Here is an 18,617-nt window from a genome sequence, read left to right as displayed (position 1 = left end):
TTACATTTCATTTTGTTTCTCTCAGACTTTACAACATACTGTATGTCTTTTTTTAAAATAAAAAACTCCCACTCATACCAGAGAAAGGAAATAAAGCAGCTTGTCATAAATATTTTCTAAAATTTGGGAGGTCAGTTTAAAATAATGTAACCCTTTCATTGAGCAAATTGGCTTGATTTCTTTCAAAAACATGAGAACATGGCAATGATCAATAAAAGAAGAAACTACTCAAAAGTTTGCAAGAAATTAGTAAAACGTACAAGAAAATTACCTGGGAAATATTTTTTAAGTTGTTTTTTTTTTTTAAAAAAAAAATAAATAAATAAGTAAAATAAAATAAAATAAAGCCCTGAAACAAATATGATTATTTCAAATTTTTCCCCAGCTTTTTTTCTTCCTTTTTATAAACCCACCTACCTGTATTTCTGTTAAAACTCAAACATTGCACACAGAGAGCTGTAAAATCACACTGTCTAAGTGCACTGGCTTACACACTTTACCCACGCACGCTCACACACAAGCAGGAAATGTCATAAACAGCTCGGATCTCCTCCTGCCGTCACCAGAAGGAGGCGGGGAAGGTCCACAGATGAGCCGGGCATGTTCAAACATATCCAGGCAGACCAGCCTGCCAACCTCCACTGACTGCTGTCACTGCTCATGAATTGGATTCATACACGGACTCTATGAGAGTGGTTGTACTGGCTGTTATAATTGGTTTCATAGCTCAAACCGATATGCTTTCCTGGTGGACACTTGAAAGCGCCATGTACGCCTATTAGATGCGTATTTAATGGATTCGTTTTAAGACGCATCACTGCTGAAGTTTCGGCTCTGTCTGAAGACTTCGCCTCAGCGTGGCCATGTCTTTCCCGGCCAAAGTGATGCGAGACGGGCTGCTGGAGAAGCGCAGCAGCGGGCTCCTCCAGCTGTGGAAGAAGAAGCGCTGCGTGCTCACCGAGGAAGGACTGCGCCTGCACAACTGCAAAGGCGGCGGTGGCGATGATGCTCCGAGCGCAGCGTGGAGCTCCAAAGCCAAGGAGCTCCGCTTTGAGCGCATGGCCACGGTGGACTGCGTGGAGTACAAGCGAGGGCTGGTGTACTTCACGGTGGTCATGGTTACCGGGAAGGAGATAGACTTTCGGTGTCCGCAGGACGGCACAGCGTGGAACGCGGAGATCGCTTTGGCACTGGTGCGCTTTAAAAACCTGCAGGCTGTGCAAACGGGACGGAACAGGCACCTGTCCACAGCACACCTGGGCAGCACTGGGGAGGATGAGGAGCTCTGACCTAGCACAGGTAAGCCTTGTTCGAGTGGAGGTGATTCATTTTGAGAAGGATCTTCCATTACTGTACTTTCTTATAGATTTATTTTGGGTTTGGGGAACTGAGTAGCACCACACCCTCCCATAGCTGGAGTGTCTCAGGTTCACTCCCAGTACCAACTTTGCGTCACTGAGACTAGCAGTTAAACCCAAGCATCACTTAAACATATGAAGGGTTAAATGTTAAACAAGAGGAATCAAGTATCGTTTTTTTGTCAATTACATAAATTGGTAAGTAAGGAAATTTTGTTTACATAGGGTTTTTCGCAGACACAAAGTGCTTCACAAGGGCAATATACAATACACAAGAAAGAAGGCACAGAATAGCAGGTGACAACCAAAGTCTAGTAATACTCCAAATACAAATTAAACCTTTTTGTAGCCTACGTGACTAATACAATCAATTGCTTTCACAAGAGGTTTTTTTTGGGGGGGGCAAGCAGTGATCAGACAGAATGAAAACATCCAGCCTCTTAGTGACCAAGGTGACACATGGCTGAGAAGCACTCAGGCCTCAAGCTTAAAGTGTATTTACATGTGCCACTTCAGTGTTTAGATGTTCCGCTGTACAAAGTTGTGTAGTTTTTTCTCACTATGGTCATCAGCCTTAACTGCACCTCAGTCGTCTTAGGACACAAACCAACTCTCACTCCAGGACATAATTACGATGCAATGTGAGCCTCCAAAATAACATCTGCCTGCCTCTCCCTGACTAGGCAGCCAAGTATTTTTAAACACACACACATGAACACACACTTACAGCCTTCTTCTATGTATTTAACACACACAAAGACAACTGGACACTTGGGATGACCAGAGTTAACTGCACCACACATCTTTCTCAGCTTCTCTACATTTAGCACATAATCAGCGCCGTCACATGACAACAGTGTTATTTACTGAAACGGGTCACTGAAATCTCAAATGTTCATGAACTGAGTGTGTAAGTCTGAACTATGAGCTCACGGTCCAGGAATCCACAGCGATGCTTCCTTAAGAGAGCTGCAGAAGTCAAGTGCCCAAATTAACTCGGTAGCTGTGGTAACAGTGTAACATAACTCACTACAAATGCACTTTGTACAACACCACCAGCCACCCTGGTATCAAATATCTAAAGTATGAATTGAATATTAAAAATCTGCTTTTCTTTCTCTAGCATTTCTACTTCCTGGAAACAAACCAATCAGAGTGGAGACCAGCAGAGGACACCACATCCGTCAGCTTGACTCTGTCGTGCACGACATGATGGGATATACACTATGGCCATCAGTGAATATGGATTGAAGGGCTGAGAACTGGTCTTCCTACATGACCTTTGTCATGCTGTCATACAAGGCATAGGAATCTCTTATACTAATTTATAAGCATGGATAAAAAAAAAAAATCTGTCATGACCTCGCTGCTTGAGGTCATTGTGGAGACCACTGCATAAGAAAAAGGTTATTGTGAAAGAGACTGTGGATCTAGGACACCCCTTGTGCCTTGATGTTTCAAACAGATTTTCCATTTTGGACATAATTTCCCAGCGTTTTCTAACGTTGCTGAAACAGGAGCCAATTTATTTCTTGCTTTTCATGGAAACTGGCTTTAAACCTTTTCTTATTGATTGAATGGATCTGCATGCTTTTTCTAATGTCAAACATGAAGAAATATTTTTGCTCATATTCATTGCACATTGTATGCATATATTTGCTGAAACCATGTACAGTATTACTCTCTTAAAAAGATTAAATACATTTTTGTTGGTAATCCTGAGGTGTTTCTATTTTTGTACAATGCTTCTGTTATCTTCACTAGAACATATAATATCTCTTGCAGCTAAATAGTCAGCTGCAATTTATTTTAGGTTCAGACCATTAATTGCTAAGCTCATCTGTTTCCAGTTGTGGTGTAACCTTGCTGTTATAGCCTCTGGAAAAAACACACATCCCCAGACACACACACATGCACACACCAAGGCATTGCTCTTTCGCTCTTGCATGTGTGCTGAAGTCAGGACACCTTTTGTTCTGATCCGTTTGGAGGACTAATGAGAAGCACACTGAGCCTGAGGCATGTGCACACAAACATCCACCCACACCTACAGAAGCCTTACGTGCACACCCTGCATGAAATTCAGCAAGGTTTAAGCATCAGCAGACTCTCATTAGCGAAGCCTAGCATATATTGTTCATTCAAGCGCATTTTGTGTGTCAAGAATAGAGCTGTGTGTGTGTGTGTGTGTGTGTGTGTGTGTGTGTGTGTGTGTGCGTGTGTGTGGCTGTGGGCTCAGTGCAGGTCAGGAATAAAGGGTTGATTGTGTAGCGACTTCTCCCATTACAGTGGAAAACCCCAAAACTAGCCACACCGCATGAGTCAGCAACAGACCAGGATCACTGCAAGGAGCAGATACACCCAGTGATGGATCACTGGTAGAAACAGTATGCGCACGCATGTGTGTGTGTGTGTGTGTGTGTGTGTGTGTGTGTGTGTGTGTGTGTGTGTGTGTGTGTGTGTGCGTAAGGTAGTGGTTGTGTGCTAAACTTCCTATTACAGACTGTTTGGGTCGTTTGGGTCATATTCAATCTGTTCTCATAGCAATAAAAACAGCTTAAAAGTTGTTTTTTCAGCTAAAAAATTTGATCACTCTTCCTACAGTCATCTAAATGATGAACATTACATTACTTTTGTACAAGTGCTACAAATGTTTGTACATTAAGGCTGCTCAGGGTCAAATTTGACCCATATCTATTGAAATAGATCTGTGATCCACCAATGTTGATCCAATCAGGAAAGTTGTGGTTTTAAGGAATCTTAAAACTGAACATGCCATCTTATTAAATATTTTCTGGGATTATAGAGACAGAGTTCAAGAATGACCATGACACTGTCGTAAGAACTGCCTGCATTTCCGCACCTGTTGGTCTGTGAAGTATCATGAGGGAATCTCAAAACAGTGAAAGAATAACATAGCACAGGCATGATGATATATGGTGCTCATAAGGAATAGAGGTTGTCTGCTGTCTTGGTCATGGATGTACAAAGAGAAAACTGTATACAGCATTGGAGGTGAGGCCCCCTTTATTCCTTTGAAAGTTGCACATGAAGCCAAAAAAGCTTGTTTTCCACAGTTTGAAATTACCCAAATCTTCCTCACTGCAGGCACCATGGAGCAAGTGTGCTAGAGTGTTAAGGCAGCCAAATAACTAACCTCTGGTTATCTTGATATAATAAAATAAGTAAAACTGATTTAATCGTGCAGCTCTTCTAGTCTTTCTAAATGTTATCGGACCAAAAACGATAGTGAAACAAGTCATTGGCATGGGTTGTGACATTCAAAATAAAAAAATGTTTCCACTGATTTACAGATGTGTCTTTCAAAATGTAAGTTTATAGAAAAAAGGACTTTAAGGCCCAATGGCAAAATTGATTTCAAAGTATGACATTGTTCCTGGGGGGCAAAAATAGTTAAATTGCTCTGTAAAAATTACACAGATAATCGGCACTGTTTCCACACTGTGTGGTCTGTAGAGCAAGCGCAGGAGAGATTTCCACCGATCAAGCTGGCTACTTACAGTTTAGAGCTAACTTGAATGGGATAGAATGATTAGATCATGCAACTCCTCTGAACTTTCCCAACATTATTGGACTAAATGAATTCAATTCTGATAGTGAAACGAGTCATTTCATAAGGGTTGTGACGCTCAAAAGAATGTGTTTTGCCATGTAAGTCTATGTGGAAAAGTCAATTTTTGGCCACATGGCATCATGGGATGGATGCAATCCAACTGTTTGGCTGCTGCAAAAATTGTCTTCAAAACTCAGAGCACTTTCTGAGAGCCTGGCCTTGACAGTGTCACAAGATTTGCACCTGCAAGCACAAACACCTGCAATGTTCCAAGATAATCTCAAAATAAATCCATTACAGCCCATCCATTCCAAGCTAACCAGCAAAGATCAAAAGAGGGGCAGGATGTGGTCATAAGACAATAGAAGTACCTTTAAATAAAGGAACTCTTTTAGTGTAAGTCTCTAGCCTTTAATATCCATCATATTTTATTGCTCCATAAAGCACTTGGAATTGCCCTGTTGTGTGAATTGTGCTATACAAATACCACTGCCTTGCCTACCTGAGGTACCATTGCAGTGACTAAGGTTTTAGTTGCAAGACCTACTGTCCAAGAGGTCACCAATCTCATTTTCTAAGATAAGAATGCAAAAACTACTTTTAAAATAGTAATTCATTATTTCTTTTGTTTTTTCGTTTGTATTTAGGTAGTTGTCAAGGATTCCTTATTCGCAGCGAGGACAGAGTTTGATTGTTGTAATGGATCTGAATGAGTTTATTTTTTAATGAACCCCACAGTTCAAGAATGTTGTTGCCATTTTCAGTAGCTGTTATGTTTTCATGCTTTAAGTTTAATAGGAAATTATAATGCGTGATTTTTCTCCCTGAACAAGTGGTGAAAAACCTAAAAAGCACACTCTCCCTGCACTCTGAAACATTAATTGGGTATCAATGACTCATTAATTAATGTCAGATAGTCTTTTTATTTATTCTAAATAGATATGGTTCAAACGTTGGTATAGATACTTGATATGAGGAGATTCTTGGGTTGGGTCAAATTTACTTGAACCATTCTGTGAAGGTGAAGAATAAAAACAGCCTTTAAGGGTTAAATCCAGTCCTGCAGAGTGTGTGTGCTCGCACTGCTCTGTGGAATTTCCTGTCTAAACATCATAACCTCTGTCCAGGGTGTCTGGTTTTCTCAGCAGATAAACACACACAGACAGTGACCTGCTATTTCATAAACCCAATCCTAGAACACGAATGTTAGAGCAGTACTGTCAATGTTTGCCTCACGGTGACGCTGATGTTTTGGCAAATAGGACAAGTCATGTGACTAGTTTATCAGTCTTTGTACAAAGAGAAAGAACAGGAAAGTATGTGTGTGTGCAAACTTCTTTGACAGGGATTCAAGATTACACTTCACGGTACTTGAAAGACGTCTGTTCAGGATTGACCAAACTAAGCTGCTGCCTGCTGTGTGAGTGTCAAACCACTAGAGGTCTGTCTCTGTCCTGTAGAGCAAAGAGAGCCTCTCCATTTGCTCTTGTTTGGCTGTCAGTGTGAGTCTTCTGAAGCTTCTCTTTTGTTATGTGAATTTCGTCATTTTACAGGTTACAAAACATCTTGCCAATGGACTACAGTTGAAAATTAGTCTGATGGCAACCCTGCCACATTTGCTGAAATGTTAGTTATGTGTGTTGTCCTGATAAATAAAATGAATGAACTAAAATTACATTTTAACATCAATGGCTTTGGCAAGTCTTAGGCAGCACAGGCTCCTATTTGGTTTTTTTTCATCTGTCATGATATGTTTTTTTTTGTATGTGTGTTATAATTTTGGTTTATATTCTTTTCAATCCACTGCCACATACATTACAACACGCTGTATAAAGCTGAAATACCAAATCACAGTGTGAAATGCGTCACACTTTCTTTTCTCTCTCTTTCTTTTTCTCGTAGAAGGTTTCTGGAATTTGACTGTGAGCCTCGTAATTTTGTGTGTGCAAAATTCTCAAAGCACACTCTTGGCATCTTAAAAGAGCTAAAGAGCTGCAATTTAGCTTTAATCTAAAGAGGCTAATGCTTTAAAAAAACGGCACTGGATTCATAGTGAAAAAAAGACATATCTTAAGAAAGTGGACCCTGCAGACGTGAAATAAATTCAGGAATAACAAAGAAACTAGAATTACCACCTCATGGTTGTATGCCTCTACAAACCAGTCAAGTTACAGTTTACATCCATGTCTGAGGTCTAAACTCATATGTAGCCATGACAATAAACACTGCTTCAGATATGAATGTTACTGTATAGAAGCTACAAGGTGAATATCAAAGATTCAGTATCTGACCAAAAGTCTCCTCTTCTGGTCCTGAGCTACAGTATTTTGAAATTAACCTAAAAAGTATTTTTGCAGATCATTATGATGTGAAGCTGACCTTTGACCTTTTGGATCCAAAATGTCATCACTTCATTATTTTATCCTATAAGACACTTGTGTGAAATTCTGTTGTAATTAGCAGATACATTCTGAAGGTATGGCTAAAAACAGCGTGTTCACAGTGACTTTGACTGTCAAATTCTAATTAGTTTATCTTTGAGTCCAAGTGGACTTTTGTGCCCACTTTAAGGAAATCCCCAACATTCCTGGGGTATTGCATTCACGAGAATAGGACAGACAAATGGATGGCCAACCCATGAAGTCTTAGAAGAATTATTAATTATTATTAAGAAAAAAGAATTATTTTCTCAACACATGCATTAAATTAAAGATATGTAGTAAAAACCACGGTTACTAGATCAATGGCACAACACCATTACCAATTACCAGTATCAATATAAACTTTATCAGTGCGCGGTGATATTTCATTAATGGTAGTTTATTACACCACAGTATCACAATAGTAGACAACTGCCAATCACCTTAATGATTAGCCTTATGGAGGAACTAGGACTGCACTGCAACGTATGCTGAAAGAGGGAAGTGGAATACACTCTAGTTTTTAACAAAATTCACCGTGAAATAAAAATACAAAAGCATGAAATTGTTGTTGAAAAGGCACCACATCCAAAAACATAAAAAGTATCATAATAGCATAGCAAATACAGCTTTTATCTGTGGATGTTAAGATCTTACAAGCCTTTTCAACCATATACACTTAAATATTCAACTCAGTATTTCAAATATCAAATTTGGAAAATCTAACTTTCAGATGACACAAAAGCATTTTGTGTAGTCTATTTTACCCCTCTGTTTACAAATAGTACGGGTGGAATCACACCTGTTACAGCATTGAAAAACGTAATTACTGTGGCTGTGTGCATCTGCCGGTTAATTCGTTTTTAAAAATTAGGGAGTGCCGATTCTGTGGTCCCAGTGTTGGGACTCCCATTTTGTTTTCACTGGGCTGCACAGTGCACCGAAGTTTCATTAAGTTTGTCAAGAGAGTCTGTCTGGAAGGCTTGATGCAAGGCAAAAATTTCCCAAGGGCCTCCCTGCAAGCATGTCTAGCATTTTGATCCACCCTTCGAGGCTGAAGTGTGTGTAAACAAGACTAAGAGTCCACAGCCATGCTGGCGGCTTTGTGAAGCTGCAGCCTGCTTGTCACAGCAATGCTTTGAGCTAAATGCTAATGTCCACATGCTAAAATGCTCATTTGACAATGTTAACATGCTCATGTTTAGCAGGTGTGATGTTTGCTATGTTAACTGTCATAGCTTAGCGCACAAACACTAGGTACTTAGCTTTAATACAAAGTAAACAGCTGAGGCTGGTAGGAATGTTGATTTTGCAGGTATTTAGTTTTTAAACCAAAGTTTCAGATGAAGTGAAATTCTGACCTGATGATTGCAAAATAGAAGAAGAGTGAGGGGATCAGTTATGACAACTCATCCTTAGGGAAAACATGAATTTCTGCACCAAAGTTCATGGCAAAACACCCAACAGTAGTTGAGGAGATTCACTTAAACCCACAAAAGACAAATTCATGGTGGCATCAGAGGAAAAGTCAGGTGATCATCAAAGTCATTTTGATTCATCGTCTGGGTGCCATGAATGTATACAACATTCAAGGCATGTCAAGGCATTTAACTAGAAATTTAAAAATATAAACTCCATGTTAAAGCTAAAGTGGGATAAAAAAAAAATCATCCACTGGGCCAAGCACAGAGGATGCAATTGTTAGAAACTAGTTAAATATAAAGTGATAAATGAAAGTCAAAATTAAAGTCATTATCTAATTCAGATGCATGTCTATTAAGTCACTATCTATCACTGAATGAGGTAACACAACAGTCATTGAGCCTCCAGCCCACTAATGAAAGCCCTCGCATTAGGAACTGGATGTCTGATATAAATAAATTTACCAGCCTGTTTTCAAGACATAGTCTGCCAACATACACACTACAATCACAGCTTATCGCTGTAGGTGCCACCAAAGAGAACAAAACCAGGATGTTTGTCGATGCAACTTTAAATTATTTTTATTTAACATTGATATCTATTTGGGGATTATATTATGGGGACCAAAATCTTTTTTTTTTTTTTTGTTTACCTTACTCAAAGACTTAATAGGTAGTTTAATGTCTGCTTTATCTGCTTTTTAATTTTTTAACGGTTTAACAAATCATATGCAAAATATAAATAAATGTACACATATTTGACCAATTTTAAAGTTTAATTGAATTTTGTTCCTGAAATCCAACCTGAATCAACCCTTCTGTGGGGATCAGGACAATCCAGATATTTTGGATGAAAGGCATCCAGATCCTACCAAAAAGTTTTGAACATGTACTAAGGGTTTGATCCAGATCAAAACCAAGACCGAGATACATGATCTAATCCAATTTTTAGAATATTTTTCTTCTCCTGAACATCGCATTATCAAGATTTGATCCAGTTCGATAGCCGAAATCTGATCAGATTACCTCTGAATGACTGGGTCCTGGAGAATCACAAATGTCTGCACAAAATGTCATGGCATTTCATGTAATGGCTGTTGTGATATTTCAGTATTGGCCAAAGCTGTGGACCAGCAGCCCGAAGTTGCCATCCACAGAGCCCTTTGTGTGGCTAAAAATACTGTACAACAACACAGAGGACTCTGTCATTACACGACACAGGTGTTGTCGCTCTCTCATTCTTCCAGCACTTCAAACTGAAATACAAACAAGTGCCAGCTTTTTTCCCCTCCTATTTTATTTAGCGTCATTTCCCTTGCCAGACAATCTTTGACTGGAATAAACAAACTCTGCCTATTCATTATCTGGCTTGCCTCATCCTCCCGTGTCGTGCAAGGCCAAATCTCCAGGCTGTAAATGCTCGCCCCTGGTTTATAATGAATCTGCGCAAGACAAATGGACAGGGCAAGATTAGGCAGTAAGAGAGATGGGGTTGACTAATTATAGCCTCCACTAACAAAAAAGAAAGAGAGAGCGCGACAATGGGGGGGTGCAGTTAAATAGGGGGACACCCAAATCATTGGCCTCATCTCTGATCTGTCCCTCCTGCCTCTGCTGCTGTCACATCTCTCTCCTGCCTCTGACACTGGTAAGGTCCCTTCATGGTGTGGTGTGTGAAGCTCAGTGTGTGGTGTTAGGCCTGTTTCTTCTTTCTGTGCATATCTGGCACATAAACTGAATGGACTGCAGTTTAAACAGGTCTGGTACAATCATCTGTGTGTTTAACATTTGCAGATTTTATCAAAGTCTCTAAAAATATTTTTGGAATTGTTAATGTTGTCTAGCAAGGGGATCATTTTTTCATGCCAATTCAGTAAAACGGGGACATTAGTAGAGATGTAGAGCACTATACACTGTTTTGATGTAATTTTGTTGATAGCCTGGTTTCATTCTTGGGGCTGTGGCTGCACCCAAACCATAAGTGCATTAGCTGGTACACCCTACAAAATGATTGATCGAAATAATACGAAGTAGTTGGTATAAATCCGTAGCCAAAGAAGCTCCGTTCAAATCCGAGGCTGACGAGAACTTTCCAAAGCACCATGGGTTGCTTTTTTTGCATTGCCAAGTTGGCTGCACCACAGAGGCTCATAAGCATCCATGAGTTACTGGCAGTAAATCTCTGATCCAGGCTGGGCACCCCAGAGTACAATCACCCTCCACAGCTGTCTATCAGATGTCCCCTGGTCTATTTGGGGAACAGGCCACTCTAAATTCCTCTCCCCGAGATAATCCCGAGGAGAAAGATGGGGATGAGAGACGGGGGAGATGGATGAGGGATGGCTATCAGTCAGGAATTTTCCTAATCCGTTGGAGCAGCTTGTAACCCCATCATGCTAGGAGGTCTTAGGTGCCCTCATTCTCGACGGGAATCAACAAGCAAAATGGGAGAGGGAAATTAGGGGAGAAAGGGTGAGATAAGGTGAGAGCATGGCTGAGTGTTGTAAATGACTTGTTGATTTGATAAAGGCCAGGAGGCCATGACAGTGAGGGAGAGGAGGGGGAAGATAACGTGATGACACAAGTGAAAACAACTCTATGGGCTGAGCTGACAAGACGACTTAAAACACAGTCTCACCTTACGCCCTGTTAAATGAGTCACGCCTTTCATGATATTTTACATTTGGTAGCCAATGTCCCAAGCAACACTGTTCACAGTGAGGTCGACAATTACTTTGAAAAACTGGGACAATGGGCCTCATGCAAAAAACTGCATACAAACAAATTTTTGCTCGTATCCAGGATTTGTTCGCATTTTGTTAGTACCCACTGATTTTTGGGATTCACTATTTTCTTATTTTTGCTTTTCTTTTAGGTAAGAGAACATTTTTAGTGGTCAGGAACACTCATGCCAAGATAAGAGAAAACCATCTTGCTTTCACAGACCACAAATTGTTGTCAAACACAAGGAAAAAATAAGTTTTATCTTTGAGGAACATTTTTAAAATGTAATAATGTCAATTAATCAAATTTAGATGAGGTTTTAGAGAAATTGTAATGACAGGATTTTTAAATTTCAGGGGTAAAGCGATACTACTATATTCGGTCTATTGATCCCATCCCTCTGCTGACCAGAGCTGAACTGTAATTAAGTATATTTACTCAAGTACAGTACAGTTTCACTGCTGCAGAAGTTCTTCTTGCAACCTTTTTTGGTGCTATCTCTCCAGTCTTGGCCATGTGTCAGAGTCTTTGCACACTGCACAAAACCTGCCCTTTTACAGTGTTAAGGGGCGTTACCTATGCTAATAGGTGAATTGAGGTCAAGTCGGATTCATCATTGAGCATACCTTGGTAAGAGCAAATTTGGACGATTACGAGCATCTGGTGCACCTGAAGTTAACTTCACTTATATTTTCTTACCAATAAATTAAGAGAAAATCTAAGAGAAATTTAAGAGAATGTTGCTGCATGAGGCCAAATGATTCATAATTTCTGTCGAGTTTTACCTAAAATAAATTTTTGATGCACAACAAAGAAAATGTCCTCCATTGTACTGAGGTGGATACAAGTATAACCAGTAGAGATCATATTACATACATACATATTTTTCCTCTTACCAGCAGTGCTATTTATCAATCTATTTTGTTTTGGTGTGAGTTTCAGAGTGTTGGAGATATGGGCTGTAGAGATGTCTGCCCTCTCTCGAGTTTAATGGAACTAGATGGCACTTGGCTTGTGGTGCTCAAAGCAGCAAAAAATACAATCTGAAAACTCAAAGGCAATGACAAACCTTGTTGTGAGCAGCTTCATGGAGGAACCATTCTTTCTGCTAGACTACACCCACCAACGATATCATCGCGCAGAGGGAAGCGTGCATCTACTGCTACCTAGCACCAATGAGCTAGCTAATGTTACAGCTAAACCAAGAAGGACGCTATTAATGTTTACATCTCAAGCTGTCAGAAGCCTTTTGTCCATGTGCAGATGAACGCTTCCTTCTGAGCAGTAATTAGGTTTGCAGATGTAGTTCGGCAGAAACAAAATAGTTCCTACATGAAACTGCACACCACAACATGTGTGGATTGTCCTGAGTAACTGGGTCATATGTTCTGGAAAGGGCCATCATTGTTGAGTTTTTCAAACGTGTTTTTTGTTTTACCGCTTTGAGCACCACAAATCAAGTAACATCTAGTTCCATTATATTTAAGAGAAGGCAGTTTTCTCTACGGCCAATATCTCCAGCACTCTGCAACTCACACCACAACAAACTAGATTGTTAAATAGCAATACAGGTAAAAGAAAAAAACATGTATTTTTGATTTGGTGGTGAACTGTTCCTTTAATATTAGACTAAAAGCTGGATTTATGGTTGCCTAGACCACACAACCTTTTTGACAGATGTACCACCGCTATTTTTGTTATAATACGACTATATAACCTAAATTTTGTTTTTTTAGATTTTATTATTCTGTAAGCCCTTTGAATTCCCCTTTGTGCTATATGAATAAAGCTGCCTTGCCTAAATTTTACCTGACAATTTCACCTGTTTATCCATTAATTTGAGCTAATGATTTTAATCATTTATCCATTATGTTAAAGTAACACTTTTGTAAACATTTCTCTAAGTACACTATTTCAGATGTATATCAATTACTCAATCTTTTTTATTTAAGAATTTATCATTAGATAACTGTTTCAGCTAGCTTCCTTATCCTAACCAGCATTAAGGTCATCTCAACATGTGCTGCTCAGGTGTTACAGCTGACTCAAATGTGAATATATCCTTTTATTTTGACTGTAATTTTTTTTTTCCAAATTAGATAAGCTACTCCACAATACTTCACCGTTCCCCCAAGCAAATCTAGGAGTAACCGCTGGGGTGCAAATACCCCTAGTTGAGAATCACTGGCTTAGACTTCAGTAGCTAAAATGTGTGTTTAAATCTCAAGTCACAGGGTTTCTCTCTCTCAAATCCGCTATGCTTTAATCAATTAGTTGTAGTTTAGAGGTGTTGTGTATGAAGTACGCCAGTCAAGTGTCAAGAGAGTATTAAGACGCATGAGGACAGAAGTCAGTGTGCTGTATGATTGGCCTGCTGACAGCTTACAAATACTGAAACAGACTCCACATTCAGAGAGCACGCTCATAACAGAGAAGTGCAGAAAGATGATCCGGCCCTCCAAAAGCTAATGAACAAACATAGCCAACTGTTCAGTGTATACGTGTGTGTGTGTGTGTGTGTGTGTGTGTGTGTGTGTGTGTGTGTGTGTGTGTGTGTGTGTGTGTCTCTGTCTGTCTGTCTGTCTGTCTGTCTGTCTCTAATTTCCTCTGTCTCTCCTCCAGTGAGATCTCATCAGCAGGATGCCTGAGCACATGTAAGTTATCAGGTCTTATTATAGACCTTTTACTCATTCACACAAATAGACACAAACACAAAACAAATATTTCTGAGCTTTGTTTAAAATCTTTGCTCTTTCCTTTCCTCTAAATCTTGTCCACTTTTCCTTTATAGGCAAGAGGTAAGATCTATTTTTTTTAAAAAGTAACTGACTATTATTAAACCATTAATATCTGTAGCGGAATTTCAAAATTTCTTTCACAGCATTTAGAAAACGCACACCAGTGTTTGGCTGGTCCATTCTCGGTTACTGTAGAAACATGTCAGTGCAACATATTGATAGTTGCAGACGACGACCTACTACAAATGTAGATGTAAACAGCTCCATCTAAGGTAACAAAGACACAACAGTTATTATTCAGTTGATTATAAACCAAAGAAAACAGGGTTATTATTTTTATACTAATTTCTGCCATTATAGGCTATCCTCTAAATCCAACAAACTGAACCTTTAATGATAAGGGTATTTCATAGAAACAAGTATTATGATTATATTTTACACTGCAAGTGAAGTAATACATTTTTATTGTGTTGTCCTGAATTATGTTCTCTTTCCAGAGGAAACCAAAGATCTCAGCCTCAAGGAAGCTGATGCTCAAGGTTAGATAAATCATCGATATTCATTTTTCTGCCAAACTGACATGAAATATGTGTGTTCAACCACAGGAGAGCAGCAGAGGTCATGTTCTCAGTAGCCCTACTATGTTGTAACCTATTGATATACAGTAAATATACATCTGAACATCCAGAGTCTGTACAGTGACAAAGAAAAACATGTAAACATGATGTGCTGGTGTGCTTAGAGCGATGTAAGAGCATCCTGTGATACATTTTAAGATATGTCCTATTTGTGCAGAGTCTGATGGTGGCAAAGGCCAAGGAGGAACTGGAACAGGAGATCGTGGTTAAAGAGGAGGAGAAACAGAACTATCTGTCAGAGAGAGCTCCTCCTCTAAACACCAGCGGCATGAGCCTTGCTCAGCTACAGGTAACCTGCCCTCAGATTTCTCAAATACTCCCATATCCCTCTCATTCTAAATCATACTAAAAGCTGCAAAAAAAAGGAAAAAAAAGCTGCATGTTCTGTTATACTACAGGCAGTTGTTGAACATTTGCAGCCTGGATCAAGATTTTTCCTTCCTGGATCTTTTCAAGAACTGTGCCATATGACTCATGCGCTGCTGCCTCCTCCACCTTCTGATCAACAACCAACACACTTTTAAATGTAGATTTCAACGCCAGTAAATTCTCTACCAAGCAGGAGCGTTGTGTACGGTTTAGGGGGATTTAGTGCCATCTAGTGGTGAGGATTGCAGATTGCAACCAGCTGAAACTTCTCCCAGCTAAGATTCCTTCAGTGTTCACTTTTCAGGATTTACCGGGGGCCAAATTATCCACAGAGGTTGCTTCTTCTCCAAAACAAACAGACCAGGTGATTTAAAGCATTAAAAACACTAAATAGAGCAGTTTCATGTTAAAAATCTGAATTTTTCCAGCGCCACTCATTGCAGGGAGGCTGCTAACTATGGTGGCCAACACAAAAACACGATTGGCCCTATCTAGGCCAGTGATTGATTTCTCAGTTCTAGGCTACTGCAGAAACATGGCGGTGTTGCAGATCCCTCATATGGAAGACAGAAATCATGATGATGTATAACTGAAACTTTTCCAGATGTACAAATTTGAGGTTGCTCTAGGAATTAAATGAAATAGGTGATCAGTTTCTTCAAATTAACATTTTTAACTTTTGTGTTTTATTGTGAATATGTGCAGGACCTCTGCAGAGAGCTCCATGCCAAGATAGATGTGGTGGATGAGGAGCGATACGACATTGAAGCCAAAGTCATGCTCAACACACGTGAGGTGAACATCACTTGGTCAGCTTATTTCCAAAACTGGATTTGTATAGATCATGTAAGCAGATGCAGCAGAAGTGTGAGAAAAGTGTTATTAGTAATTGCCTTTAAATTCTCTGTCGCTGCTCCAGATTAAAGACCTGAACATCAAGGTGTTGGACCTCAGGGGGAAATTCAAGAGGCCTAATCTTCGTCGTGTTCGTGTGTCTGCTGACGCCATCCTCCGCTCGCTTCTGGGGTCCAAGCACAAAGTTTCCATGGACCTCCGGGCCAACCTCAAGTCTGTCAAGAAAGAGGACACTGAGAAGGTGTGTGCAGAGGGAAAACTCATACATACACACCACAGAGGACAAAAAAACGGCCCTAACAAGATGTAAAAACCTTAGGGCCAGCTTGCAAGGTATAGCTACTGTGAAGTTACAGGTGACGTCAGTGCTTAAAGTGCCATTGAACACCTGAAAAGTGTGTTTGTGTGTGTGAAGGGCGTGTTTGAGATACTGAGCAGTAGGCCAGTGCAGGGCGGCAACCTTGTCTGTGTGTGTGTGTGTGTGTGTGTGTGTGTGTGTGTGTAAGGAAGAGAGAGGAGGTACGGTACACAAGACAATGATACCATTGTACACAGAAGAGTAGCTTTTGTGAATGGCTCTGCTCTCTGCTCAGTTTGTGTGCGTACATGTTCAGATTAGCCATTGCTGGTGTGTTTCTGTGCGTGTGCTTAAATGGATGTGTGTCTTTGAGTGTATTAGGTGCTGTAAACCAGTTATACTAGCACAGTTTTACAGTATTCTCATAGGGGATTTCCAGGTGACAACATGGGCCTCAAAGGCTTAGTCACAACAATGATGATTACACAACCTGCTCTACTTTACAGTCTCTTAATAAAATGCTGTTGCCATTTTTTTTCTTACACCACCTAACCCTCTGTCTGCAGAAGAGGCCAGTAGAGGACAGTGACTGGAGGAAGAACGTGGAGGCCATGTCAGGGATGGAGGGCAGGAAGAAGATGTTTGATGCTGCTAAGGGTCCCGCCCAGTGAACCCAGAAGATGGCGGGCTGATGTCATGTGAGCGACATCACTGCTCCTGCATCTAAATCAATTTTGTTTTCCAATGGTCTATCAACAGCTTCTGCATCTCTGTTTTATGCAGTCATTCTTTTTATGCTCCTGCCATGGAGGTCTCCTTAGTCCTGAAAGGTTTTCTCCACTTTCCTCAAGAACAGACGTTTTGCTGGCCATTAATGTGTTTTTTAAAAATAACTTCTCATTACTAATATTGCACCTGAACCCCAAAAATGTATGCTTAGGTTTGTACAGCAAAGTTACAAAAGGCAGCTTGAATTTCTTTAAGACCGTTGTGGATAGTCTTGTAACCTAATAAGCATGGCTAATGATATTATAGCCAATAAGTATGTCACTTGGCCAAATTAAACCGCATCCTTGATATTCTTGCTCTGATAAACTGTAAGCATGGCCTATGGTTTTGTGAACTGTAACAAAATGATTTGCACTTCTTCTGCTGGATTTACAACAATAATAAAACACAAATAATGTATCTTCATTTGTTTTTGTTTTTTTCTGTGTAAGTGTATGTTGAGTAGAAAATGTCTTTCTTCATATTAAAGAAATAATTAGGTAACCTTTACCTCTCTAGGATGACAGTCTTTGTAGTAGTGCCAGCTTCATATGTTTGGGAGAGCTAGCACGATATCAGATGTTCACTCCACATATCATGGCCGAAAAAGTTCACAATTAATACATTATTGTGAAATCTATAGAAATAACAATAGTAATAATAATGCTTTCAGCCAAATTAATCTTTAACTTTGTTTACTGTGCATTTTCTCTTTTTTGGCAAAATAATTACAATCAAAACATAAGTGTAAGGAAGTGAAGAGAGAGTAGCCATTACTGTGCAGAAACGTACAAAAAGAGCAATTACACTTAAAGGATAGCGAAAAGGCAACAAGATGGCTTTGGGTAAGGGAGACAAGCCAGAACTTCAAGAAAGGGAGGCACTGGACTATTTGCACAATACTGATCATGTGTACTCTTATCATGATACCAATATACAATTTTTTATTATCACGGTTATTATCAATACCAGTATATCGTGACATCCCTTTTTGAGATGCAGAAAGATTTCAATATCCCATAATCACTTTGGGGATCCACTGACTTTTCACCTCGCACCATCATCAGGTCAAAATTTTAATTTGACCAATATTTTGGTTTTTGACCAAATACAAACAAAAGTAATGTCAATCCCATCAGCCTCAGGTGTACTCTGTATTTATCACTAATCAGAACATGTTAGCATTTTCACATAGTAAACTGAGATGGCGAACATGGTAAGCATAATACGTGCTAAACATTGGCATGGAAGTAATGTCACTGTGAGCATGTAAGCATGCTGACATGATTATTTAGCTCAAAGCAGTGCTGTGCCAAAGCCCCAAAGTCTGCTAGTGCAGCTGTAGACCAATGATACTCAAATTATGGCCCGCAACCATTTTCTAATTCACAATTCAAATAAATGGATTCAAACAGGGATTTTCTATCTATACATCTATGTATAGATGTTTAGAT

The 18,617-nt window shown here is 39.7% G+C and overlaps 2 protein-coding genes and 1 long non-coding RNA gene across 3 annotated transcripts in view; 2 read left to right on the top strand and 1 right to left on the bottom strand.

Moving 5' to 3' along the window:
* The first annotated feature begins 588 nt into the window (after nt 1–588).
* On the top strand, nt 589–3,074 carry phlda3 (pleckstrin homology-like domain, family A, member 3). Its single transcript, XM_042480950.2, has 2 exons — nt 589–1,299; nt 2,482–3,074. Exon 1 carries the CDS (start codon nt 864–866, stop codon nt 1,287–1,289), a length of 426 nt encoding a protein of 141 aa, XP_042336884.1. The 5' UTR covers nt 589–863; the 3' UTR covers nt 1,290–1,299; nt 2,482–3,074.
* Nucleotides 3,075–14,617: 11,543 nt separating this feature from the next.
* Nucleotides 14,618–17,583, top strand: tnni1a (troponin I type 1a (skeletal, slow)). Its single transcript, XM_042492425.2, has 5 exons — nt 14,618–14,774; nt 15,031–15,162; nt 15,948–16,037; nt 16,162–16,338; nt 16,962–17,583. The coding sequence occupies exons 1-5, from the start codon at nt 14,718–14,720 to the stop codon at nt 17,064–17,066; spliced, it is 561 nt and encodes a 186-aa protein (XP_042348359.2). The 5' UTR covers nt 14,618–14,717; the 3' UTR covers nt 17,067–17,583.
* Nucleotides 16,174–18,617, bottom strand: part of LOC148188721 (uncharacterized) — a 24,277-nt gene continuing 21,833 nt past the window's right edge. The window contains exon 3 of the long non-coding RNA XR_015777497.1: nt 16,174–16,312. This is a non-coding gene — a long non-coding RNA (uncharacterized LOC148188721). The remainder of the gene's footprint in view (nt 16,313–18,617) is intronic.

This window comes from Plectropomus leopardus, chromosome 9 (genome assembly GCF_026936395.1).
Source record: "Plectropomus leopardus strain MGB_pleo_1.0 chromosome 9, ASM2693639v1, whole genome shotgun sequence".
NCBI classification, from domain to species: domain Eukaryota; kingdom Metazoa; phylum Chordata; class Actinopteri; order Perciformes; family Serranidae; genus Plectropomus; species Plectropomus leopardus.
The sequence above is the reverse complement of the archived record's forward strand: the minus strand, read 5'-3'. Positions and strand labels throughout refer to the sequence as shown.

Bases quoted from the DNA above. Each gene is read 5' to 3' on its own strand.
- phlda3 (XM_042480950.2), top strand. From the start codon at position 864: ATGTCTTTCCCGGCCAAAGTGATGCGAGACGGGCTGCTGGAGAAGCGC.
- tnni1a (XM_042492425.2), top strand. From the start codon at position 14,718: ATGTTCTCTTTCCAGAGGAAACCAAAGATCTCAGCCTCAAGGAAGCTG. The intron at 14,775-15,030 runs GTTAGATAAATC...CTATTTGTGCAG, and splicing joins CAAGGAAGCTGATGCTCAAG to AGTCTGATGGTGGCAAAGGC. The intron at 16,038-16,161 runs GTGAACATCACT...TCGCTGCTCCAG, and splicing joins TCATGCTCAACACACGTGAG to ATTAAAGACCTGAACATCAA.